Source organism: Balaenoptera ricei, chromosome X (assembly GCF_028023285.1).
Source record: "Balaenoptera ricei isolate mBalRic1 chromosome X, mBalRic1.hap2, whole genome shotgun sequence".
In the NCBI taxonomy this organism is placed as follows: domain Eukaryota; kingdom Metazoa; phylum Chordata; class Mammalia; order Artiodactyla; family Balaenopteridae; genus Balaenoptera; species Balaenoptera ricei.
Genome location: NC_082660.1, coordinates 92552141 through 92578870, shown reverse-complemented (window position 1 = coordinate 92578870; position 26730 = coordinate 92552141). Strand labels below are relative to the sequence as shown.

The following is a 26730-nucleotide window of genomic DNA, read 5'->3' as shown; positions in this document are numbered from 1 at the left end:
GTGTGTGGAAACCTTTCCTCCTTCACAGCTCCCTCCCACTGGTGCAGGTCCCGTCCCTATTCTTTTGTCTCTGTTTTTTCTTTTTTCTTTTACCCTACCCAGGTCCTTGGGGAGTTTCTTGCCTATTGGGAGGTCTGAGGTCTTCTGCCAGTGTTCAGTAGGTGTTCTGTAGGGGTTGTTCCACATGTAGATGTATTTCTGATGTATCTGTGGGGAGGAAGGTGATCTCCGCGTCTTACTCTTCTGCCAACTTGAAGCTCCTCAGGAGGAAATAATTTGAGGAAGGCAGCTAGGTGGTCAGCATTGTCTTCTGCTAACTGACCTCTGATTTCTAATGGCATTTTATCTCACGTAAGTGTGTGTGTGTGTGTGTGTGTGTGTGTGTGTGTGCATGCACATGTGTGTGTACACATATATAATTAAATATACACACAACTCCATTTTCATTCTAGTCCTATAGTAGAGGTCACTTGAGTTGGCCCTATGATTCACCACATACTTATTCAGTAAGTATTTTGTCCATAGCTAACCCTGGAAGCAAACAAGTGACTCTAGATATCTTCTCAGGATTTCTAAATATTCTCTACTCTGAAGCAGGTTTTTGAAGATGGACCAAAAGACCACAGGCACACTCCTAGAGCTTGCTGCAAAGAGTCTGCTGAATAATGAGCCTGCAGCTATCCATGCCCTGGACGAAATCCCAAGAGACCTCTTTGTTCCATTGTTCAATGCTGCCTTCTTGGGTGGGCATAAGACGATGCTAAAGGCAATGGTGCAGGTTTGGCCTTTTCGCTGTCTCCATATTGGGTCATTGAACACACAAGAGTCATACTATGACATCTTGGAAGCCATGATTGATGGTCTGCAGATCCTCCCTGCCCAGAACTCTTCCTCTTGGTAAGACTATGACCAGTAGAGACACAGGGAGTCAGCAGGAGGGTATGCTGTAGCCTGGGGCAGGGGGATACCTAACCGTCTCCCAACAGTAGCCAATGGTGAATACTGCAGTCTTTGCAGAGCTGTCGGTCAGCACTTGGGGTCACCTTCGGGACTCTATTGCCTTATAGAGTTGATTATAGAACAGAGGTGTTTGAGGACACTATGAATGGATCTGAGTGCGATTACACAGAAGTGGAATATGGGCATTGAGACAGGGAAAGCCCGGAGGTGAAGGAGGGGGTGGGGAAAGGATGAAAGACGCTGCATTTGTGTGGCAAGAACTTCTTGGTGAATGGCAATGAAGTGAAAACCAAGGTTAAAGTGTTCTGTCCCTGCTTCTCATCATTGATCTTGCTGGGTTATATTAAAATCAGCTATCTCTCATGTGTTCTGTCTCTTCCTTTCCTTACAGGGGGCCCAAACTGAGGATCCTAGATTTAAGGCATGACCTGGACTGTGAGACAATATGCTCTGAGATTGGGACCGCATTCCCTTTCTGTTTTCAGTCATGCATTTACTCTCAGCACTCTATCTTTAATATAGAAGACGCTCAGCATAGTGTCAGGTGCCTCGGGATTGGTAATTCTGGGTCTGAGCCTCATTCAGCTCAGGAACCCATGGAATTACTAGTGGATATTTCCCTCAATAGTACCGTGAGAACAGAGCAATTCCTCTCTTTCCTTTGTAGTAAAGTTCAGCAGAACCTTGGGTCCTTGCACCTCTGCTGCAGAGGTTTGCAAATCGATAGAATGTCTTCCCTCAAAAGTATCCTGCAGTTTCTGGATCTGGGGTGCATTGAGCACCTGGAAATGGATCAGGCTAATCTGAGTGAAGTCGTCACCCTTTTGGCTCGGGTGATCCACCTGAACAGCCTGACTCTGTGTAACATCCCCTTTAAATCTTATAAGAGAAGGAACTTCAGATCTTTTCTCCTCTGGCTTGGGCAGCTGGACAATCTCCAGGCGCTCAGCTTGACTTTCTTCTGCCTCACAGATCAACTGCACACACTGCTCAGGTGAGGGGGTGGGGAAGAACCTGGGTTCCCTGAACACCTCATTGTTAAGACAGAAGAGACCATGCTTGGATCTTCCTAAGCTCCTTGTAACCCATTTCTCCTTTTGCCTCAGCATAGGCACTGCTGGGAGTTTGAACCTAGCTGGGGGAGAGAGGGCTACCTTATGGTGAGCAGCAGATGAGGTTAGAAAAGGAAGCTGTGCTCATTCATTCATTCATTCATTCAGTGGCCGTGGGCAGACACTATGATAAGTCTGTAAATATATTGGTGAAAAAGACTCAGTCCTTCTCCTATTGGACTTTACAGCTCTCTAGAGAGGAAGGGGAGGCATTCAGATGGAGAAACATTAAGCTATAGGACTAATGCACATGCCCATGGATGGGCCCCAATAGTTAACACTGCCAGATAATTTTGCTCCTGTATTTTCCCCAAGGCTTAGACCCTGAACTGAGAGCTTGTCATCTGGGAACTAGTCAAAGGAAACCCTCAGCTGGCTGCTTTCCCAGACCCATCCTCGCCAAATTAGTGAATCAGATCCAACACTGATTATGTCGTATATACTAAGTGCATGCAATTTCTTCACTTAATCTTTCCCGCACTTCTGTATAATAATTACTGCTGTGCACATTTTCAAGATTAAAACCCTGTACCTCAGAGTGGTAAAGTAACTTTCTCAGGGTCACAAATCTATAAAGTCTGATCCCAAAGTCCACAGTGTTAACCACCTATTGCAAACCATGAACACAGTAGTTTATTCTAGAGCCTTAGGTACCTATAATTTGGGGCACATTGCCCTCATTCTTCTGAAATAATCTTACTTTTTTCTCTCTTTAGAGTTGTGCCACCTCAGTTGGATACACTGTATCTACCTTTCTGTAGCCTTTCTAGCAGAGATGTCACTGTCCTGTCCCAGAGCTCTCAGGCCACCCACCTAAGGGTACTGAGTCTCAGTAGCAACCAGATCTTCTCAGAAGTTTATGAGCCCTTCCAGACTCTGCTGGAGAAGGTCTCAAGCACCCTGCAACATCTGGAGATAAATAATTGTATGATAACTGATTCTACTCTCTCTGCCGTCCTCCCAGCCCTGAGCCACTGTACCCACCTCCGTGTCCTTAGCTTTGCCTTCAATCCCATTACGATGCCTGTGCTCAAGAGCCTTTTGCAGCACTTGACATCCTTGATGAAGCTGAAGTACGTGATTTATCCTATCCCTGTCCATTGCTACGAGGAATGGAATTTTCATGAGAGTTTGGACCGACAGAAACTTGCTGAAGTCCAGGCTCAGTTGGAGGTGATGCTGCACGGGGCACAGCGGGACGACATGACCTGGACCACTTGTTCAAAGTGATGTCCACAGTACAAGGAGGTGTTTCAACACTGATGTGTGGCCATTAAAGCGTTCACTTTTTTTTTTTTTTTTCGCCTGAAACCCAAGTTTGTAGAGACACATATGTAAAGTTCTACTGTTCTAGGAAACTTGGGTTAGGAACACTGGATATGTAAACTGATCTCTATAAAAGAGGAACTTTTAAAAGGAAATACAGGAATTTGAAAGGTCCTCTGGATCTCTTGGCCACTGCCCGCTACGTCTTCTGGTTACTAACCGGAGTGTTGGGTATGTGACGTAAGCTGACCCAGTCATGGTACATCATTTCCTTATCCACACTGATTGGTTCACTTATCCATTTATGGGCACTTGACACAAGTCAGATCAATTGAAACTCTTCCTAGAGGTGGTAGTTGTTGAATAATTTTACCCTCTAGGGACCTGCAAACTTCTTGTGTTTCTGATTACCTCAGGTGGCCTGTGAGAAACCACATGCAACTAAAAGGAAACAAACAAACTATGCCCACTACCTACTGGTATCTTCATCAGCATAACGCTGCCTGATTTCCCAGTTCTCAGACCCCTGGCTCAGTTATTCCTTATTCCACACACATTCACCAAGTATCTGTTATGATTTAGGTACTTTTCCAGGTGCTAAGAAAGATAAAGTCCCTGATCTCACTCAGAGTGTAGACATTCCTATGATTTATCAGTTTCTCTACTCTTTCTTAGAGGACTTGGGAAATTATTTATTCCCACATAACACAGTATTTTTTTCGCTTTTTCCCCTTATATAGTCTGCTCAAATGATGTTGGCCTTTTTATGCTGTTGGATAGCTGCTCAGGCCTCAGGTCATGGCTTACATGTTACCTCCTCAGATAGGTTTTCTCTTACTTCCCCATTTAAGTAGATTTATTCTGCTGCTGCTTTTTCTTAATGTACCATGTATATTTCCTTCATGGTACACATTGTTGCATATGTATTTGCTCCCTCTGCTCTTCCACTAGAGTTGCACTGCTCGGTATGGTGCACACTAACCATATGTGGCTTCTGAACTCTAGAAATTTGGCTACCCTCAAATGTGATGTACCCTAGGTGTTGAATGCGCACCGTGTATCCAAGAGTTAGTAGGAAACAAAGGGTGTAGAATAACTAATTGATAATTTACGTGTATTGTTTACATGTTGAAATGATAACATACTGCATATCAAAGGCAGTACAGATAAAAGAATGTAAATTAAATTCTTTATATCCTTACTTGTTAAAATGATAGCGTTGTATTTCAAAGACTTAGTAAGAAAAATGTTATAATAATTACCTGTTTATATCTTTACGTGTCAACGTGATAAAACATTGCGTTTCAAAGACTAACTGAGAGAAAATAAAGTTAATTAATAGGTTGTTCCTACTGTTTATATGTTGAAATGGTAACATAGAAAATGTCAACGATCTGATAACAGAAAAGAATGGAAAAATAATTAGTATTTTGTGTATAGTGTTTCCTTGTTGAAATGAAAACAGATTGCATTTTCCTTGTTGAAATGAAAACAGGTTGCAGTTTAAAGACTTAGTAAGAAAGAAGAATGTAAAAGTAATGAATGATGTTTACACTGTTTCCTTGTTGAAATGATAACACACACATTTTAAAGACTCAGTAAAAAAGTTTTTACAATTATTTTTTCTTATTGCTTACATGTTGAAGTGATAAACTGCATTTCAAAAACAGAGAAAATAATGTAAAAATTAATAATTAATAAAAATAGTTAATAACCTGTTCTTACCTCCATTTTGTTACTGCATTTCTGACTTAGAAAGACAAACAGGTTAAATGAATTGTATATGTTGTTGCTTTGTTGAAATGATAACACATGGCATTTCAAAGACATCATAAAATAAGAATGCAACAAGGCCACCAATACCCTGACACCAAAACCAGACAAAGACACTACAGAAAAAGGAAATGAGAGGGCAATATCTTTGATGAATACAAATGAAAAGGTCCTGGACAAAATATTAGCAAAACAAATCCAACAATATATCAAAAGGACCATACACCATAAATCACGTAGGATCTATTCCAGGGTCACAAGGATGATTCAACATTTGCAAATCAATCAGTGTGAGACACCACATTAACAAAATGAAAGATAAAAATCACATGATTATCTCAATAGACGCAGGAAAAGCTTTTGACACAATTGAACATCCATTCATGACAACAACTCTCAACAAAGTGTGTATAGAGGGAACATGTCTCAACATGATAAGGGCATTTACGACAAACCCACAGCCAACATCATAGTGAATGGCAAAAAGCTGAAAGACTTTCCACTAAATTCAGGAGCAAGGCAAGGATGCCCACTCTCACCACTTATAATTAACATAGTATTGGAAGTCCTAACCACAGCAATCAGGCGAAAAAAGAAAAGGTACCCACACTGGAAGGGAAAAGGTAAAACCGTTACTCTTTGCGGATGACATGATACTTTGTATAGAAAGTTCTAAAGCCTCCACCCAAAAACTATTAGAACTAATGAATGAATTCAGCAAACTTTCAGGATCCAAGATTAAAATACAGAAATCTGTTGCATTTCTATACACTAATAAAGAAATATCACAAACAGAAAGGTTTTTTTTTTTATAACTCCTCTTAAAATCACATTGAAAAGAATAAAACACCTAGGAGTAAACCTAACCAGGGAGGTGAAAGCCCTATCTGAAAACTATGAAACACTGATGCAGGAAACTGAAGATGAACAAAGAAATGGAAAGATATCCCATGCTGTTGGATTGGAAGAATTAATATTGTTAAAATGTCCATACTTCCCAAAGCAATCTACAGATTTAATGCAGTCCCTACCATATACCCATGCCTTTTTTAACAGAACTAGAACCAAGAATCCAAAAACTCATATGAAACCACAAAAGACCCCAAATTGCCAAAGCAATCTTGAGAAAAAAAAGGAGTGAAGCTGGAGGTATAACCAGCCCAGATTTCAGACTATGCAACGAAGCTAATCAAAACAGCATGGTACTGGCACAAAAACAGACACATCGATCAATGGAATAGAATAGACAGTCCAGAAATAAACCCATGCACGTATGGTCAATTAATCTACAGAAAAGGAGGCAAGAATAGACAATGGAGAAAAGGCAGTTTCTTCAATCAGTGGTGTTGGGAAAACTGGTCATCTACATGTAAAACAAAGATTAGAACGTTCCCTCACACCATATACAAAAATAAAATGGTTTAAAGACCTAAATGCAAGACCTCAAAACATAAAACTCCTAGAAGAGAACATAAGCAGAACACTCTTTGACAAAAATCATACCAATATTCCTTTGGATAAATCTCCTAAAGCAAAAGGAATAAAAACAAAAATAATCTAACGAATCCTAATTAAACGTAAAAGCTTTCGCACAGGAAAGGAAACCATCAACAAAAATGAAAAGAAAACCTAAGGATTGGGATAAAATGTTTGCAAATGATGTGACCGACAAGGGGTTAATATCCAAAATATATAAACAGCTCATAGAACTCAATATCCAAACAACAAACAACCCAATGATAAATGGGCTGAAGACCTGAATAGACATTTTTCCGAAGAAGATGTACACATGGTTAACAGGCACATGAAAAGATGCTCAGCATCACTAATATTTAGAGAAATGCAAATCACAGCAACAATGACATATCATCTCGCACCTGTCAGAATGGCTATCATCAAAAAGTCTACAAATAACAAATATTGGAGAGGATGTGGAGAAAAGGGAATCCTTGTATGCTGTTGGTGGGAGTGTAAATTGGTGCAGCCACTATGGAAAACAATATGGAGCTCCCTCAAAAACTAAAAATAAGACTACCATATGATCCAGCAAATCCACTCCTGGATACATATACAGAAAAATAACAAAAGCATGGGTTTGAAAAGATACACGCACCCCAAGGTTCACAGCAGCACTATTTACAATAACAAAGATATGGAAGCAACCCAAGTGCCCATCAACGGACGAATTGATAGAAAAATATGGCATACACACACACACACACACACACACACACACACACACACACACACACAAACACACACAGTGCAATATTACTCAGCCATAAAAAGAATGAAATTCTGCTATTTGCTGCAACATGGATGGACCTAGACAATATTATGCTTAGTGAAATGTCAGATATAGAAAGACAAATACTGTATGATACCACTTATATATGGAATCTAAAAAATAATACAAATGAATGCACATGCACAATGGAAACAGACTCACAGATATAGAAAACAAATTTTTGGTTACCAGAAGGGAGAGGGAAGGTAGGAGGGACAAATTAGGGGCATAGGTTTAGGAGATACAACTACGATGTATAAAATGGGAAAGCAACAATGATATACTGTGTAGCACAGGGAATTATAGGCATTATCTGATAATAACTTGTAGTGGAGTATAATCTGAAAAAATGTTGGATCACTCTGCTGTACACCTAAAACCAATATAATGTTGTAAATCAACTATATTTCAATTAAAAGTAGAGAAAGGATGCAAAATTATTTAATAATCTGTTCATATTGCTTACATATTGAGATAATGCACCGCATTTCAAAGACTTACCAAAAAAAAAAAAAGAAAACTAAAATTAATTAACCATGGTGGTTAACACCATGCTTACATATAACATCTTTAGTTATGCCAGTCTGCTTTAAGATGATAACAGCTTAACTTTGATCATATGCAAAATCTCTACACTTTTACCTCTTCCCACCTCATTTTAGGTTATTGATGTCCCAGTTTGTATCTTTTATATTGTGAGTACTAATGAGTTATTGCAACTGTATTTATTTTTAATACTTTTGTCTTTCCGTTTTCATACTAAAGTTAAAAGTGTTTTACCCACCACCATTACGATGTTGGAGTGTTCTGAATTTGACTATATGCTTACTTTTACGTATGAGTTATATGCTTTCGTAGGTTTTCATGTTGTTAATTTTTTGTTTCCACTCAAAGAACTCCCTTTAGCATTTTTTGTAAGGCAGGTCGAGTGGTGAATAACTCCCTCAGCTTTTGTTTGTCTGGGAATGTCATCATCTATCTTTCATTTCTGAAGGACGGCTTTTCTGAATAGAGTATTCTTGGTGGTCGCTTGTTTTCTTTCAGCACTTTGAATATATCATCCCACTCTCTCCTGGACTGCAAGGTTTCTTTTCAGAAATCTCTTGATAGCCTTATGCTGTTCCCTTGTATATGACAAGTGGCATTTCTCTCACAGACTTAACAATTCTCTCCTTGTAAAGGGAACTCTCTTACACTGTTGGTGGGAATGTAAATTGATACAGCCACTATGGAGAACAGTATGGAGGTTCCTTAAAAAACTATAAATAGAACTACTGGGCTTCCCTGGTGGCGCAGTGGTTGAGAATCTGCCTGCTAATGCAGGGGACACGGGTTCGAACCCTGGTCTGGGAAGATCCCACATGCCCCAGAGCAGCTAGGCCCGTGAGCCACAATTACTGAGCCTGCGCGTCTGGAGCCTGTGCTCCGCAACAAGAGAGGCTGCGATAGTGAGAGGCCCGCGCACCATGATGAAGAGTGGCCCCTGATTGCCACAACTAGTGAAAGCCTTCACACAGAAATGAAGACCCAACACAGCCATAAATAAATACATAAATAATTTAAAATAGCTTATTTGAAAAAAAAAAAAAAACTACCATATGACCCAGCAACTCCACACCTGGGCATATACCCTGAGAAAACCATAATTCAAAAAAATACATGCACCCCAATGTTCATTGCAGCACTATTTACAATAGCCAGGACATGGAAGCAACCTAAATGTCCATCAACAGAGGAATGGATAAAGAAGGTGTGGTACACATATACAATGGAACATTACTCAGACATAAAAAGGAATGAAATTGTGCCATTTGCCCAGACGTGGACGGACCTAGAGACTGTCATACAGAGTGAAGTAATTCAGAAAGAGAAAAACATGTATCATATCATACACCTTATATGTGGAATCTAGAAAAATGATACAGATGAACTTATTTGCAAAGCATAAATAGAGACACGGATGTAGAGGACAGACATATGGATATCAGGGCGGGAAGTGGGGGTGGTTTGAATTGGGAGATTGGGATTGACGTATATACACTACTATATATAAAATAGATAACCAATGAGAACCTACTGTATAGCACAGGGAACTCTACTCAATGCTTTGTGGTGACCCAAACTGGAAGGATATCCACAAGAGAGGGGATATATGTATATGTATATATAGCTGACTCACTTTGCTGTAGAGCAGAAACTAACACAACATTGTAAAGCAACTATACTCCAATCAAAATTAATTTTTAATAAAGTTGACAAAAATTCTAGATTGTTGTAAGTATTCAAAATAAATAAGTAAAATATCAAGACAGTTAAGAAAAAAAAAAACAATTCTTTCCTTGTCTTTGACTTTTGATATTTTTATTATAATGTGTCTTCATATAACCTCCTATGAGATGATACTGTTCGAGGACTTTTGAGTTTCGTGAACTTGGGTGTCCATGTTGCTCCCACAAGTTGGGTGGTTTTCAGCCATTATTTCTATAAATAAAATCCCCCCCCTGCCTCTCTGTCTCTGTCTCTGTCTCTGTCTCTCTCTCTCTCCCCTCCTCCTCCTCCAGGGTCTCCCATCATCCATATATGAGTCCATTTAATGGTGTTTTAAAAATCCCATAGATTTTCCCCACTCTTTTTCATTCTCTTTTTTTTCTCCTCTGATTAGATAACTTCAAATTACTTCTTTTTGAGTTCATAAATTCTTTCTTCTGCTTGATGAAGTCTGCTGTTATAGCTCTCTATTATATTTCTAAATTCATCCATTGTATTCTTCAGCTCCATAATTTCTCTTTGGCTCCTTTTTATGATTTCTATCTCCTTGTTGACTTTTTCATTTTGTTCAGGTATTGCTTTTCTGATTTCATTGAGTTGTCTTGTAGCTGGCTGGGCATCTTTAAAACAATCATGTTGAATTCCTTGTCAGGCAATTCATGGACCTCCATTTCTATGGGGCCAGTTACTGGGAAATTTTCTTGTTTCATTGGTGGGGTGTTGGGCTTCCTAGATTTTTCCTGTCCCTGAAAATCTCGTGTTGGTGTCTTCACATTTAAGGAAGCAATCTCCTCCATCAGTCTTTACTGACTTTCTTCAGGAGAGAAACACCTGCACCAGTCAGCCAAGCTAGGGATACTGGGGGGTCTCTGAGGCCTCTTCTGTGGATTCACCTGCTCTGCCCCTCTTGTTCCATCTTGTGAAGGAAGTGTTTGGATGATACACACCTTTTCTCAATTGCACAAAGCCAGGACACATGCTGACAGCCTCCTGTTTATTTTCCCCATTTCGGTACCCTGAAGTGTTTAAGGTATGTCTGTTCTCACCATCCAGCAGAGTGGTGCCAGTTCTCTTTATGCACATGTGCATGATCTGTAGAGGCATGAGTGCACCTTCTGCAGGGGTGTCCATGGAATGCCGGTTCAGAGGGGGACAGGCACATGGAGTGCTGGATGTGCTCGTGGGCAAATTGAGGCTTCTGTAGGTGATGGGTCCTATGAGGTTTGTAAGGTACAGTCTGTGAGGCAGTTAGTAGAAACTGCAGCCCTTTGTTGATCTTGGTGCCCTGTTTGCTGTGAGCCCTTGCCCTTTCCCCTTCTCCTTGCTATCCCAAGACTATTCAGCCATGCTCATCACCTCTGGGTTCTGGGTTTGGGCAAGAAAGAGGTGGGATTCCTGGGCAGCGTCTAGCACCACTGGGTATTCAGGTGCTCACCACACTCTCACTTTCCCCCATGGGAGGAATTGCAGGCCTAGTGCATCTATCTAGTCATTGATATGTGTAGCCTTGGGGGAAGTTTGATATTGGTAAAGTGAAGCTGTTCTTCCTACTCTCTTCAACGTGTCTGTTCTTGGATTTTTTTTTTCTTTTAATGGATCAGGGTGTTGGAGCTTCATCACTGGATACCAGGGCTCCCACAGAGACACTCTCGCCCATGGCTGACTAGGCAAAATGTTTATTTGGAGACTCCTATTCTGCCAACTTCCTGACGTCACACTCTAGAACTATGTTTTGAATGGAAAAATGTTTGAGTGGATGAAAAGAAGCAGCCCAGGAAAAAGTTCATTCTCGACTAGTACTATGAAAATCTATGAACCACAATTTATTTTCAATGGTTTTCACGTGGAAGGGGGTTCCAAATTGTACTGGAGAGTCATATCATCACAAATGACACAGCTCATGAATAAACACCCTGTACAGAATCCCTATCTTCTCACTTCTCTCCATCCTTTGCCCGGAAGAAATTTTAATTGTGGATGTAATTTCCTATTTCCATGCTATGGTAATCCTCACAGGATGAGCCTCTTATTCGACCTATTATATTCAACCTAGGGCTGTTGAATTTTACATCGTGATGGTTGGTGGGTAGGGATACTCAACTCTATGCCACAGGACAGTAACTGCAACCGTTTCTCTTCTTTCTCACTGCTTAACACTGACAATAAACTTACTTCCATATATCTTAACGAATTTCACAAAGGAACAAAGAATAACAGGTTCTGAATGCAATTTCCATAATGATACAGCCCCATCTGACGCTATCCCCTGTGTACTGTTGCTAGGTAAGTCAACTTTGCTTTCTGAAAGTAAAGCCACATAGGACATCTAGTTCAGTTGTACATATGTGTGTTAGAACCAGGAGAATTTGAGTATTTACCTTTAGGTAAACAGCATCACAACTGTTCTGTTGCTCCCCTTTCCCACTTCTCTGTGTTAGATAAAGCCACTCCTCCTAAAACCACTGGCACCAACTTCCAAAGTGGCCACCTCAAAACAAAAAAGATAAAAGAAGGAAAATTTGTTCCCGTGAAATCCTGCCAAATCACATGCAAGAGAAATGGTTTAAAAAAAAAAAAAAACAACACAGTGCCTGATAAATGTAATGCCTAAACTGGACCCCAGATACACAGATCTTTAACCATAGAGTTCCTTCCCCGCCCCCGCGATATATAGTAGAGGGTGGTGACAGGGCCACACTGATGTAACTAAATGTTTTTAAAAGGTCCTGAGGAACTCCGGATCGTCATCTCAGAGAAAGAATGATTGATTTGAGTTATCAGGTCTGACAGGAGCAAAATCTGACTTAAGAGGGATAATGAGGAGGCCAGAATTGGTCTTTTGGTCAAAAAAGTCGACCCCAATCACCATCAGGTGAGCATAGTTAGGCTCGATAAAATTGTTCTGCATCTTACACTGTTGACCTGCTCATCTGTATCTAATCATAACAACTATATCAGGTCTTGGTGTCAGATTCCATCCTATGACTACATGGAGATGTTTCCTAAATCCAGCATAAAGTTTCATAATAGGCTCTATTTTAAATAAAGATAAGCCTCCTTTTTTGTCTCCTGAATTTATGTGTCCCACAAATAATTCTCCACAGTTACATGAGACACAGTGACCTGCACGAATAACTGTCTTCTGTTACTATTCTTTACCCCAAACTAGGACATTTTTCAGTAGGCCTAGAACCACAGAGTCTCTTGTCTTTTCTAAATACCTCAACTTTAACCACAGTGGAAAATTTGATCTGTTGCATTTTCTTCAGCTCATTTATGCAGCCATGCCACATTGCAGGAACCTAGTAAAATAATCCGAACAATGTATAGCATTGTTTACCAAAGCCAGCAAACCAGAAAGATCAGATCACACTTATTTTGGACATACTGATGATCCTGCAGTTTCCCACACAAATCCACAAAATAGGTGTTTCTGGATTTGCAATAAAATAAACCCCACAATATATATTCTCCTACTCCTTTCTCTGTTCTTTCTGGGGAGACACAGACAGAATATACACTGTAAAATCTAATGAATTCAGATTCCACTCATTTGTAATTGTTGTAATTCAGGCACGGGGAGTATGGTGACTAAACTTTATGATACCTTCTTTTCAGTGTTTATTTAAAAGAAGGAAATGTTTTCAGCTATCATCAAGCAATTCATAAACCACTCATATGCACATATTTCACATATTAGAGATACGTTTACATCTATACACACACCTTAAATAGAGGCCATGAAATAGACTCAAATTTGACTGGGTCTAATTAGTGTGGCATCCCAAAGAGATCTCTTATGATCTCAACTTTTCAGTAACTGCAGCTGATTTGCCAGATTTTGTGAATTAGTAAGGCTGAACCCAATGTTTCCTTCTGGTGAGGAACCTGGTGGGTGAGCAGAACACAGAGTCTGGAGCCAGACAGCCTGTGGGCCACTCTTGGTGTGCCACCTGCAATATCCGTGACCTCTTAGTCAACTGATTGATTTAATACCTCTGGACTTCAGTGTTCGCATCTGTAAAGTTCTGTAACAGTACGTAATCTATAGAGTTACCTCTCTTAAATGAGTTATCCTTCTCAAGTGTGTGGCCCGCAGTAATCACTATACACTTTTCCTCCAAAATTAAAAACTACGACTCATTAGAGTTGCTTTAATTTCCTTTAGACCTGCATGAAACTGAAGTCAACAGCGCTTACCTGTACCCACTGCTTAGGCTCTTAACAGTAGTCTCTACAGCATGCCCAGGATTGTGGTTTTGGGGAGGACTTATTTCATCCTTATGTGTTCATTTGGTATGTGTTAAATTTCATGTGCTATCAGGGGGGAAAAAAGCACATAAAATTAACACATTAGAGAGGGGTGGGTGTAGGTAAAGCCCAAGCTTGTGCACTTAGAAGGTCACTCGGAGGCACCAACATCACGGAAGAGATGAGGAATGTGGGCAATCTCAGATCTCCTGTTCTCCCAAAGGTAATGTTCCTCTGAAACATGCAGATCAAGGAGAACCCTACTGTCATTGGACCCTACTGTCAGAAAGCTGACTCAGCCCTCCCAGGCACATGAGCGTTGTGGGTTCCTAAGGCTGTGGGTCATGTGGATGCTGCCATCCTGTGGACAATATTTACCTGACAGGCCCAGCCCTTGTCCGGTCAGAACCTTGGGATCTTAAACCCAAAGGGCATGTGGTCACTTTGGCCCTGTTGCCGCCATGACCCTGTGGTAGATCCAGCCCTTCAAGTCACTAGAGCATGGTGGACTCCTAAACCCTGCGTGTCACGTGGCTCCTTCTCTCATGTGACCCTGACTAGCTACCAGCATGTGGTAGACTCAGCCCTTGATGTGATCTACTGCTTAGGGTTATGTGGATGCTATGGTCTGGTACTCTTCCCAGCATGGTACATGTCAAGTTCAGCAATCTCCATCACGTGAATGTTGTGGGCTACTAAATGCTGTAGATCCATGTATGGGCAACAGTGTGGCTCCTACCACACGTGGCACCCAAAGTTCTTCCACTCATGTGAGCTCTGCAGCTTCTGGACCACTGTTGGTCAAGTGGACCTTATGGTCATGTGCCAGGATGTGGTCATGTGAGACTCAGCGCTCTCAGTCACGTGAAGATTGAGGGCTCCTCAGTTCAGTGGTTCAGGTGGTCCCCGATGTCATGTGATCACCTATGGTCGTGCAGGAGGGTCTGCCTTTTAAGAGTGGCGAGGGTCTATTGAACTGCAGTTCGGCTTAACCTTCAGAAGAGTCAGATCCATAGGTGCAGAAGACCTTTAGACCTGTGGTGGGCGCTCTGGCTGAGGGGGGACTTTGAGGAGACTCAGGCTCAGATCCCAACCTTTCCACTAACTTTTATATCCTGCTGCGGTGGGCGGTACTCGGGTAGGAGGTGCTCCCGCCGGTACTAGAAGTTTACTCAGGGAACTGGGCTTTTAGAGGTGCCCAAGCAACGTCAGACCGAGGTCCAGCAAAGAGCCGAGGGCCCGAGAGAGAGTGTTGGACGGAGGTGGGGGGGGGAGGGGGCTTCTGGATACGGCCTAACTGTTGTACAGCTGGCAGAGAAAGCCTCTGGGTGTGTGCGACCTGAACCTGGACTTACGGGAGCAGCTGCTGGTAGAGAGTGAAGTGGAGGAGGAGGATGGCCTGGCCTGGGTGAGTGGGGCGGCCGTGGACAGGGTGGCTGGGGTTCATGGACTTGGATGTCATCTCTCAGCAGCAGGGTCCTGGTCTGTCATGAAAGTGGTATTGAATGAGTCAAGTTGAGCAGATAGCGAGATTGTGTTTACATTTATGGGGGATAAATACTTCTTGATACATGGCTCAAGAATATTGTCACTTGTGATAATTTATATTACATGATGCTTAAATAATCCACTTTATTTTTCTCTCACTTCAGCATTTCCAAGCTTGTTCTGCAAAACACTAGGGCCACAAAAAAACAGCAACAACGAAATTGGACTCTACTTCAGAGACGTGTGGAACATACAGGACTAAAGGTAAATGAATTTCCATACCGTAGGATGTTTTTTAGATAATATGCTAATATGCAATATGAATGTCAAAGGAAGGAATAGTTTCCCCAACTTATGCGGGGATGATACATTTTTCCACAGAGCATCTGAGGAACGAGTGTTCCCAGAAAATATTCTGGGAAGACCTGTCCACACTAAATCTCCTACCACTTTAAAACCTTGTGCCTTTGCTTACTAAGAGCAAGGGAATGTATGTTTATAATTATTATAATCTATTCGTCTTCTCTTTAAGAAATTACTTATTGCTCTGAAATGCATTTTATCTTTCCTCATCAGCCAGTCTCTCTCCTGCTTAAATCTATTCACTTTTTAGTCTTCAGAGGTAACCTCAATTTCTAAACATATGTCTGCTGGCGTGGTGGCAAAGACAAGTGCATAAGTGCAAATCATTAAGCAGTCTTATCTATAGCAACAAATATAGTGGCCCCCTCTGGAAAGCAAAGTACAACTTACCTGTCAGGATGAGCAGACACAATACCTCTCATTTTATACAAATATCCCACACTTTTCCAAAACAGTTTTATTATTATGTAATAATTAAAGCTGCCATGTTTTGAGTCCCTATTATGTGTCAAGCACTGTGATAACCTTGTCATGTAAGTTAAGTCATTTCACCCTCAGAAAAATCCTGAGAGGGTGTTATTTCAGTTGGCAGACAAGACACGTGAGTCAGGAGAGGCTGAGCTATGCTGTGGTCATAGACAATCCCCAAATCTCAGTGGCTTATTCCTCACTCCCACTACATGTCCATGGCAGGTGCACATCGATCACAGGATGGTGGATGTCAGAGATCTGATCTCTTCTTACTGGAATGACTTGGAGACTGAAACCGACAGAGCAGCCACCATCTAGAAAGTTGTTGATCGCTGTGCCTGAGGGAAAGAGGGCCCTGGGCCTGGGGGGAGGTCTCACACCAACAACCATATGTTGTGGCCCAGAATTATTTCACATATCACTCAAACCCATTAGCCAGAACTAGTCACATTTATGGCCCCGCCCAAACAAAGGGGATAAAGCAAGAAGTGCAGTCCTGCCAGGGGCCTGGAACAGGGGAGAAATGGAAACACTTGGCAAACAGGACCACTGACTGCTGCATGATGCAACTGAAATGCAGAGAGATTGAGTACTTGCGTAAAGTCACATGGGCAGTAAGGGACAGAGCAGGATTTGAATCCACACAGGTATGTTTTCAAAGTCGATGTTCTTTACATACTCTTTTCTATAGTGTACGCTATTCTCTTAAATGAAATACATATATACTCTTGACCCCTGAACAATGCGGGGGTTGGGGACACCGACCCCCTGCACAGTCAAAACTCCACAGACAACTTTTGAGTCCCCCCAAAACGTAACTACTGATAGCCTACTGTTGACTGGAAGCCTTCCTGATAACATAAACAGTGGATTAACAGATATTTTGTGTGTTGTATGTGTTATATAGTGTATTCTTGCAATAAAGTAAGCCAGAGGAAAGAAAATGTTATTAAGAAAATCATAAGGAAGAGAAAATACATTTACAGTACTGTACTGTATTTATTGATACCGAAAGTTTGCATCATCTGCTTACAAAATGAATCGTCTGTTCGTCAGTTCCTACATCAATACTGTCTTATATGATACAAAACATGGTAGATGTTACATGTACTACTAACACTAGACACCAAAAGTAGAAAGATCGTGTGAAAAAGAAATTCATATTTTTTTACAGGTATAGGGATTCGTGCATTGATAACGAAGAAGCAGCAATATGATTGCTTTATGGTTGTCTAGTGTGATGGATACCATTGCTTCATGGTAGCCTAGACCATACACTAATGAATGAATCATTAAAAAACTTTTATGGCATACAGTATCACAGTCATATTCACAATACAGCATTGGAAACATTGTTATACTAAAAAAAACACATACCTGTGGTGATGATAGGCTGATACGTAGTTTCTCCAATTATGAGAGAGACAGAGACAGAGAGAGAGACAGAGAGACATACTGTACGGGTATGTAATTCTTTGAAAGCAAAGTTATAAAACAGTAAGAAAACTAACACGTCATTAGTTTTTTATTAAATATCACTCACCTTATGCCTGTGTAAGGATAGGCTATCCACTTCGATACCTGTCTTGTACACGATGTTCTACACGTGTATTTTTTATACATCTGTTGAAAAAAAATGCACGTATAAGTAGACCCACGCAGTTCAAACCCTGTTGTTCCAGGGTCAGCTGTATTTATAGTAGAGATCCTATTACTTCAGTGCTCCAGTTCCCTCTTCCTTAATCATCTGATATGCCAACAGTGGAACTGAATAGACGTGGTGGCAGTGGCAGCATTGCAAAGCTGCGGGCCTCTTCCAAACAGATGTATGGATTGGATATTTGAGTGTTCATTATATTCAAACATAAAAATTAGAAAATAAAACCTGGTGGTAGATGAAAAGCCTGTTATGGATCATTTACTTTATAAAAATTAATCTCATGTCTTTCCACTTTTGTCAAGGAAAAATAATAAAAATAAGAACAGAAATTAGTGGAACTGATAACAGATATGACAGAGTTCAACAACAACAACAAAATGCTAGCTGCAAGCACTTTAGAGAGATAAGATAATAAGGAAACATCTGGCAACAAGGGTCAAGAAAATTAGAGATAAGGCACAGAGAAGCCACTCTGAAATGAGAAAAGTTGTCACACTTTCAGTTTCAGCAAAGATTCAAAAGATACAACAGTGTTATGGAAAAGATATGCTGATAAATTTAAAATTTAGAGAAAACAGATAAATCCCAGAGAAAAACACGATTTTCCATGCTAAAGAAACAGAAAATCTTAATATTATTAAAAGTATTCTTGACAAAGAATACACGAGAAGGCAAAATTATTAGCCAATCTCAGTTAGTTACACAAAGGCAAAAGGTATGCATAAATTAATAGCAAGCTAAATCCTGCCACAGCTAAGACAGGAAACACAGTATGACAAAGTCGTGTTTAATCCCAAGCATGCCACGTTGGTTTAACATTAGGAGATCTGTGAAGTTAATTTAGCCCATTAGTGAAATAAAGGAAGGAGGAAAGGAGGATTATCACAAAATATTCAGTAAAAAAAGGCCTACAAAAATTGAAACAACCAATCAGCAGTAAAACTGACAATAACAGGAATTCTCAGCAATTCATAAATAGAAAGATGTTTCTTTAGACTGACAACAAATATTAAAAAAAGAGTAAACTACATCAAACATCATACTTAATAGCGAAATGTTGGAAGCATTCCCTTTAAAATCAGAAGAGAGACAAAGATGACTTACATGACCACTTTGTTTTAGCATCATACTACATCTCCTAGGCAGTACAGTGAGCCAGAATGTATATATGCATCTATACACATGTGAATTAATAAATGTGTACAAGTGAAAATAAAGCTGTCAAGGTAACATAGTTACCTTCATGTAAATTCAAGAGAGGCTAAGGAAATTAAGATAGAGATTAATAAGTTTGTTGAGTATAAGACTAATATACACAAAATGATTGTAACAAATAGAAAGTACCGTTTTCATTCTGAATATACCATTTACAGAAGCAAAAATTATAACGTTCTATAAAATCAACTATGAATAGGATTCCATTGGCAACTCTTCTGACATACATGAACACTCATATGCTTTCCTGTTCTTTAGTGACCAAAAAGCTAAAAACAAGAAAGTAGACCTATATGAGTGTGTGTGTGTGTGTGTGTGTGTGTGTGTGTGTGTATACACGTCAACCAGAACTCCTTACATTTGGGTTCTAAATGGGATCTTGGTTGTATCAAGCATTCCTGAGACTTAGAGGTGTAACTGAATGACATGGGAGCCACGTATGGCTCAGTGACATGGTCAACTGTGTATGATGGGAGGGGTCTCTGGTTCTTATGGAGCAGTCACAGCAGAGTGCCTGGAATGCATACATGTCAGCACGCAGGCAGCAGTGGTGTTTCAGCTATAGCAGTCCCATAGCGTGAGTGGGTTTCCCCTGGCTGTGTAGCATCCAAGCCGGCTTTTCTGGCCCTCACGGAGTTTTTGTCAGCTATGTAATGTATTTTATTAGGGACATCTTGTTTTTATAAAATAGCTATTAGAATGAATAGCTGGCATAGGCAAGCAGGAACTTCATAGAGTACTTGACACCAAAATTGGTTGCAAGCCAAGGGCCCTGAAGGAAGTGGGAATCTGAAAAAAGTTATCTGGCTTAGGTGGATCTGAAGACAGTAAGGCTCCAACTGACACTAGAGGATGAAATATTGGTGTTCCATGGCACACAACGGTGAAACAGTTGCAGGAGTTGTCGCCTGTGGTCACTTGAATGAAATGCCTTTGAAGTCAATGTGTCGGTGGACCAAACAGATGCTGTTAGGGACCCAGAGGACACTCCTTTCCACACAGCATTGAGAAACACATTAGTGCGGAGGTCATCTTCATCTTCAAAGTGTTCTGAAGTGGCTGGCTTGTGTAGGGCACAGATGAGATGGGAGATCCTGCCATTGACATGGTCACCGTCATTTCAGTAAGGATGATAGAATATAGAACAGTTCCATCAAGTCAAAGCATTTCCCCATGCCACTTTGTAGTCACAACCTCTATCCACTGATCAGTTTTTTATCCCTATAGTTTTATCTTTACCAGAATGTCTTATAAATGGAATCATATTATAGCTGTTTTAAATGTGTCAACCTGGGTAGAATGGACTAAATTTTCTAGGATTCACTTACCTATATGTCTGTGGTTAGAGTTAGTCACAAGAGAGATTATTAAGGGAGATTTTGAGTGTAGAAGTGAAGACATTGCCTCTTTGTAGTTCAAAGACATTGCTGGCTCACCTCAATGGTGTGAGACATCAGCCAAGCCTGCAACTGTTCCAAATTTCCCCTAGATCCTCTTTGCTTTTCTGACTTCTGGGTCTGGCATGTGTATTTAGATATATGTTTAGGGGCCCCAGATTCTGCATGACACCCATGCCACTAAGTATAGAGGCCCTAAGAACATACTCAGTCTGTTCTCAAGGGCTCCAGCTTGTGCTTATGCATTATGGCTTGTGCTTGTTCTCCCCCAGGTTACACCTAGTTTCTCTTTATGACTGTTTGCACTTTGGTCTTCAAGCTTCAGCATCAGATGTGAAGAGACAGCCTTACAGAACCTGCCTAGCTCCCACAGTTGTGTGAGGTCAAATATCCGTAGTGATGAGCTGATTGCAAGGAATACCAGCCCCAAAGAGACACAAAGTAATTTCTCCAAGTCAGCACCCACACCCTCCTCCAGTTCCATGCCCATCTTCTCCTACAAGCAGCTAGAAATGGTGCAGGCTGTCTCCACTCAGTCTAAAATAAAATTTGTTTGGTGTTATAAGAGAGTGATGGGAATATACAGGGATAGGAGTGAGTTGAGAGGAGCAGGGGAGTAAATAATGGGATCTCATAGATTTTTTAAAAATCTCTATAAATACATCCAAATTAAATTATAATATATGTAAGCAAATTTTAAACCAAAAAGATGTTCCACTATTCATACTACTATAGTCATTCCCTTTTTTATCACTCAGTACCCAGAACATCTTTCTCTCTCAGTAAAAATTAAGCTACCTTTGTGCTTTGAACATGTGTACAGTAATGTTCTGAATTCCATGGACCCTGTTCCATGACTGACATTTAGATTTACACAAGTTTTTCCCCAACACACACTGTGCCACAGTGCCCATTCCAGGGCATATGTCACAGCAAATTTGAAGGGATGTTTTTGTCACATAGATTAGGAAATGGCACTGTGCAGTCAGTGTGTCTCCACTTTGGTCCTAATGGATGCTGTCTGTCTTTCATCCACTCCAGATGCCTTCATGACAACCACTGGACTACATCAGAGCCACAAAGTTTCTTGCTCTGCCCAAGGTGAGATCTGGGAATTGAGTTGAAGAAAGTAGAGGTTAGATGGCTTGGGGATGAAACTCAGGGCTCCTGGCACTGATGATCCCCCAACTCCCTCCTTTCGCTTCCTACAAACTGTAATCAAGGTCCAAGAAGAGGCTTTCGTGAAAAGATCCACGGTCCTGAAAACAAAAACTCTAAAAGAAGCACTGGACTTGTAATCATCATTCTAATCTTTCTCTTTTCTCTAGCCTGTGACTGAAGTGAGAGGTACAGATTGTCCAGAAAGCAAAAGCTTACCTTGGAGGACTGACACTCATCCACCCAAAAGGTCAGTTGTTCTGTCTATTTGTCCTACCCAGAATTCCTACTTCTTTTCAAAATAGTGATGTTGTTTGTTCTGTAAGTGATGTTAAATGTTGTATGTTGTATATCCTGGATTACTTTTTCCAACCATGAGCCAACAGGGCCAGGACCAAAAGGTTCTACCTCACCACTCAAATCTGGGCAATCCCTAGCACTCACATTACTTCAGTGTAGCCCCAGAGAGTTGTAAATAAAACCTGATGAATGAGGGCACACATTGTTCTGGGGAGGAGACTTGGAGACAAGGAGACTAAGCCAGATGCCATATCTGGAGACTGGCAGAAGCAGGGATGTTATCTGGCTAACAGGACTTTTGCAAGGGATGCCCACTATCTCAATGGAGTAAGTGGAAGTAAGGCAATTCCCACTGTTAATTCACACACTTTTTATTGTTTGAATTATTTCTCAAAGAGCATATAGCACATATTTTTAAGATTTACAAAAATAGGAATTGTATAGTGGCCTTATTAAACTTCTCACGTACCTTTCATCAGTCTTCATCCTAAATACCTACCAATAAAATACTGTACTCCTTATCCATGTACCCAAGAAATTTTGACACAAAACAATATGAATAGAAAACATCAGTCAAAGTAACTATATGGGTAAAAATAAAAGTCAGAATTTAATTATGTTTTTGGCTTGTAACTCCTCTTTTTTTCCCTACATTATTTAAAAGACAAATACATAAAATAATCATTATAAATCTATATTAATGGGCACAAAATGTATATAGATGTAATTTGTGACAATAATAACATAAAGGGAAAGGATAAAATTGTATAGAAGCAAAATTTATGTAAAGTATTGAAACTAAGTTGGTATTAATTCAAACTAGATTGCTATAAATTGAAGTTACTAATTGTAATCCCCACAGTAACCTCTATGAAAAAAGTATATAAATTACTTAAACACAAAAGAAAGCAATGGGAGAACTGAGAACAAAATAGGTATAAGATATACAGAAAACAAATAGTGAAATGACAGAGAGAAGTCCTTTCATATTAGTAATTACTAATTAGTAATTAGTAAATGTGAATGGACCAAACTTTTCAATTAAAGTACAAACATTGAAAGAATGGATAAAATAACATGATCAAACTATATGCTGTCTACAAGAGACTCATTGTAGATCCAAAAACACAAATAGTGTGAAAGTAAAATGATAGAAAAGATATTTCATGAAAATTGTTATCAAAGAAGAGCTGGGTGGCTATATTAACATTAGACAAAATCAACATTAAGTAAAAAGAAAAATTATGAGATGAAGAAATATATAATATATTGATAAAAGGGTCAATACATCAAGAAGATAACAATTATAAACATATGTACACCTAACAAAAGAGCCCCAAAATATAAAAAGGAAGAACTGATAATTGAAGGGAGAAATAGTTCTAGAATAATAGTTGGAGAATTTAATACTCCATTTCCACTAATGGATGGCACAACTATACAGAAGATCAATAAGGATAATAGAGAACTTGAACAACACTCTAAAATCCAGTAGGCCAGATAAGTATATACAGAACACTCTACCCAACAGCACCAGAATACACATTCTTCTCAAGAACATATGAAACATTCTCCAGGATAGACCATATATTAGGCCAGAAAACAAGTCTCAAAACATTTAAAAAGATTAAAATCATACAAAATATCTTCTAAAACAACAATGGATGAAACTAGAAATCAGTAACAGAGGAAAACTGGAAAATTTACAAATATGAGGACATTTTAAAAAGCACTTATAAATAACCAATGGGTCAAAGAAGAAATCACAAGGGTAATTAGAAAATATTCTAAGAATGAAAACAAAAACACAATATACCAAACTTATGGGATGCAGCTAAAGCAGTGCTGAGGGAAATGTACAGCTGTAAACATGTACATTAAAAGGAGGGGCACACTAAACCCAAAACTAGCAGAAAGAAGGAAATAATAAAGATTTATTAGAAATAAATAGTGACTAGAAATCAGTCGACAAAATCTTCAACATGGAATTACCCTATGACCCAGCAATACCTTCCTAGATGTATACAGAAAAAAACTTGAAAACAGGTGTTCAAACAAGAATTTGTATACATATTTTCATAGCAGCACTATTCATGATAGCCATTAGATGGAAATAACCCAAATGTCCATCAGCTGCTGCATTAATGAAGACAATGTGGCATATCCATGCAATATAATATTACTCAGCCATAATAAGGAATGAAGTAGTAAAACTACATGGGTGAACTTTGAAAACGTCATGTTAAGTGAAAGAAACCAGAAACAAAAGGTGATATATTGCATGATTCCATTTATATGAAATATCAAGAATAGGAAAACCCACAGAGACAGAATGCAGATTTGTGGTTGCCAGAGGTTGTGGGGAGGGAGTAATAGGGAATGATTGCTTGGGGTGATGAAAAAATTTATGCAACTAGATAGGGGTGATGGTTGCAAAACACTGTCAATGTACTAAATGCCACTGAATTGTACACTTTCAAATGGTTAAAATGTTGAATTTTATGTTAGATATATTGTATCTCAATTTAAAAAGAAAAATGGTTTCGGTAGTGTGGTAGAGATAATTCTAAGATACCCCCCACAAGATTCCAGACCCCTGGTTATTCTATCACATGCTAATCAAGGCACTTCTGCAATTCAATTTTGCACATGAAATTAAAGTCCCAAATGAGTTGACTTTAAAAGGTTAAGATTATCTAGGTGGATTGGACTTAATCACATGAACCATTCAAAAGTAGACAATTTTCTCCAGCTCTAAGCAGAAGTGGAAGTCAGAGCAATTCTAAGTGTGAAAGGGATTTGAAGTAAGGGCAGTTCTCTCTTGCTGTGATTGAGAGAACCACATGGTAAGATGTGAGAGCAATCTGCAGTTGCTGAGAGCAGTCCCTGGTTGACAGCTAGTAAGAAAACTGAGACTTCAGTCCTACATCCCCCAGGAACTGAATTCTGACAATAACAAGAATGTGTTTAAAAGCAGATTTTTCTGTAGGTTTGTCACCAGATGAGGACACAGCAAGCCAACTTCAGCCTTGTGATTCTCTGAGCAGGGAACCCAGCCTTGTTGTGCCTGATTTCTGACCTATGGAAACTGTGAGATGAATTTTGTTGTATATGCCTCTAAGTTTATGGTGATTTGTTACACAGCAATAGAAGACATGGAAATATGTCCAAATATACTGTTAAGTTTTTTTTTTTAAAGTCTCAGAAAACTATACATGGTTCAACTAAAATATGTGCATGCATATTGTGTTATTTTAGTAACATATTTTAATAAAGAAAACAACTTTTGTAATGTGTTTAAGATTGGGAAAGCCATTAGAATCTCCTTTATTTCTACTACAGAAGGGAGATTTATTTTAAACCATTCTTATTAATATTATCAAGAAAAACTGAGTTTTAATAGCATTTGGGTACAAAGCTTTCTTTAACAAAATCTTACTAAGCTTAACAAAGGGATGTTTTATATTAGCCAATAGAATTTTTTAAACAGTAATTTTCCCACTAATCTTTGCTGTATGACTCATGCTGTATTACAATGTTTCAAAATTTTTTAAAGCTTTTGAAGTAACAAAAGAACAAATAATCTTTTATGACCATGAAATTTTTACAACTTTTAGCATTAGAAAAAAAAATTGTAATCATTAAAAAAAAAACCTAGTTGAGCGGTGAACAATAGTTTCTTGTGCTGAGTAAATGGGGAAAAATGTAGTGACTTTAAAACTATTTTTCTTCAAACTTTCATCTTGCTGTTAAGCATAGTTCTGTACCTTTCTTAAAGGAGAAGCTCACATTTATATAATTCTTCCCTGATTTAATAACATTTTCCTTTATATAAGTATATGCATAGAAAACGATTTCCAATAATATACACCAAAGTGGATGGTTTTATTTTTGAAAAACAATTCAATCATTAAAATTAAACAATTTAAAAATAACAGAGACTGAAATAAAAGTAGAAGAAACGGGGCTTCCCTGGTGGCGCAGTGGTTGAGAATCTGCCTGCCAATTCAGGGGACATGGGTTCGAGCCCTGGTCTGGGAAGATCCCACATGCCGCGGAGCAACTAGGCCCATGAGCCACAATTGCCGAGCCTGCGCGTCCGGAGCTTGTGCTCCGCAACAAGAGAGGCCGCAATAATGAGAGGCCCGCGCACCGCGATGAAGAGCGGCCCCCACTTGCCGCAACTAGAGAAAGCCCTCGCACAGAAACGATGACCCAACACAGCCATAAATAAATAAATAAACCCAAAATTAAAAAAAAAAAAGTAGAAGAAACGGAAATTACAGATCAATGAGGGACGTGTGTGTGTGTTTGTGTGTGTCTTAACCAATTTCAGGGTTTACCAAAATAGATTGTTTGCGTGTACAGAAATCTTAGGGAAATGTATTCAGTTTGAAACTTTTCCCTTCAACCTAAAAATCTGTTTTTAAGTGTTACTCTATTTAGAAGCTATGTAACATCCTAAATATTAAAGAACAATTTTAAGTAATATTTCATCCTTGCTTGAGCTAAGAAAGTATTCCTATACATAAATACATACAAAATAAAACTTCTGAAAGACTATATAGCAAACACATGCACTTTCTACATTATTCATATCTGTATTACTCTACTTTTAAAAACCCAACCATTAAGGATAATAAAGATATTTAAAAATAGAAGTTGAACTACACTAAGAATTAAAGAAAATAAATCAGCAAATTAATGGGATAATTTTTAAAACCCATCAAAGTGTTTCCCAGACTTGCCTGATCTTATAAA

At 39.4% G+C, this 26730-nt stretch overlaps 1 protein-coding gene across 1 annotated transcript; it reads left to right on the top strand.

The window, feature by feature from the left end:
• The first annotated feature begins 607 nt into the window (after positions 1 to 607).
• On the top strand, positions 608 to 3302 carry LOC132357134 (melanoma antigen preferentially expressed in tumors-like). Its single transcript, XM_059910427.1, has 3 exons — positions 608 to 897; positions 1352 to 1954; positions 2789 to 3302. The coding sequence occupies exons 1-3, from the start codon at positions 608 to 610 to the stop codon at positions 3300 to 3302; spliced, it is 1407 nt and encodes a 468-aa protein (XP_059766410.1).
• Positions 3303 to 26730: the final 23428 nt, after the last annotated feature.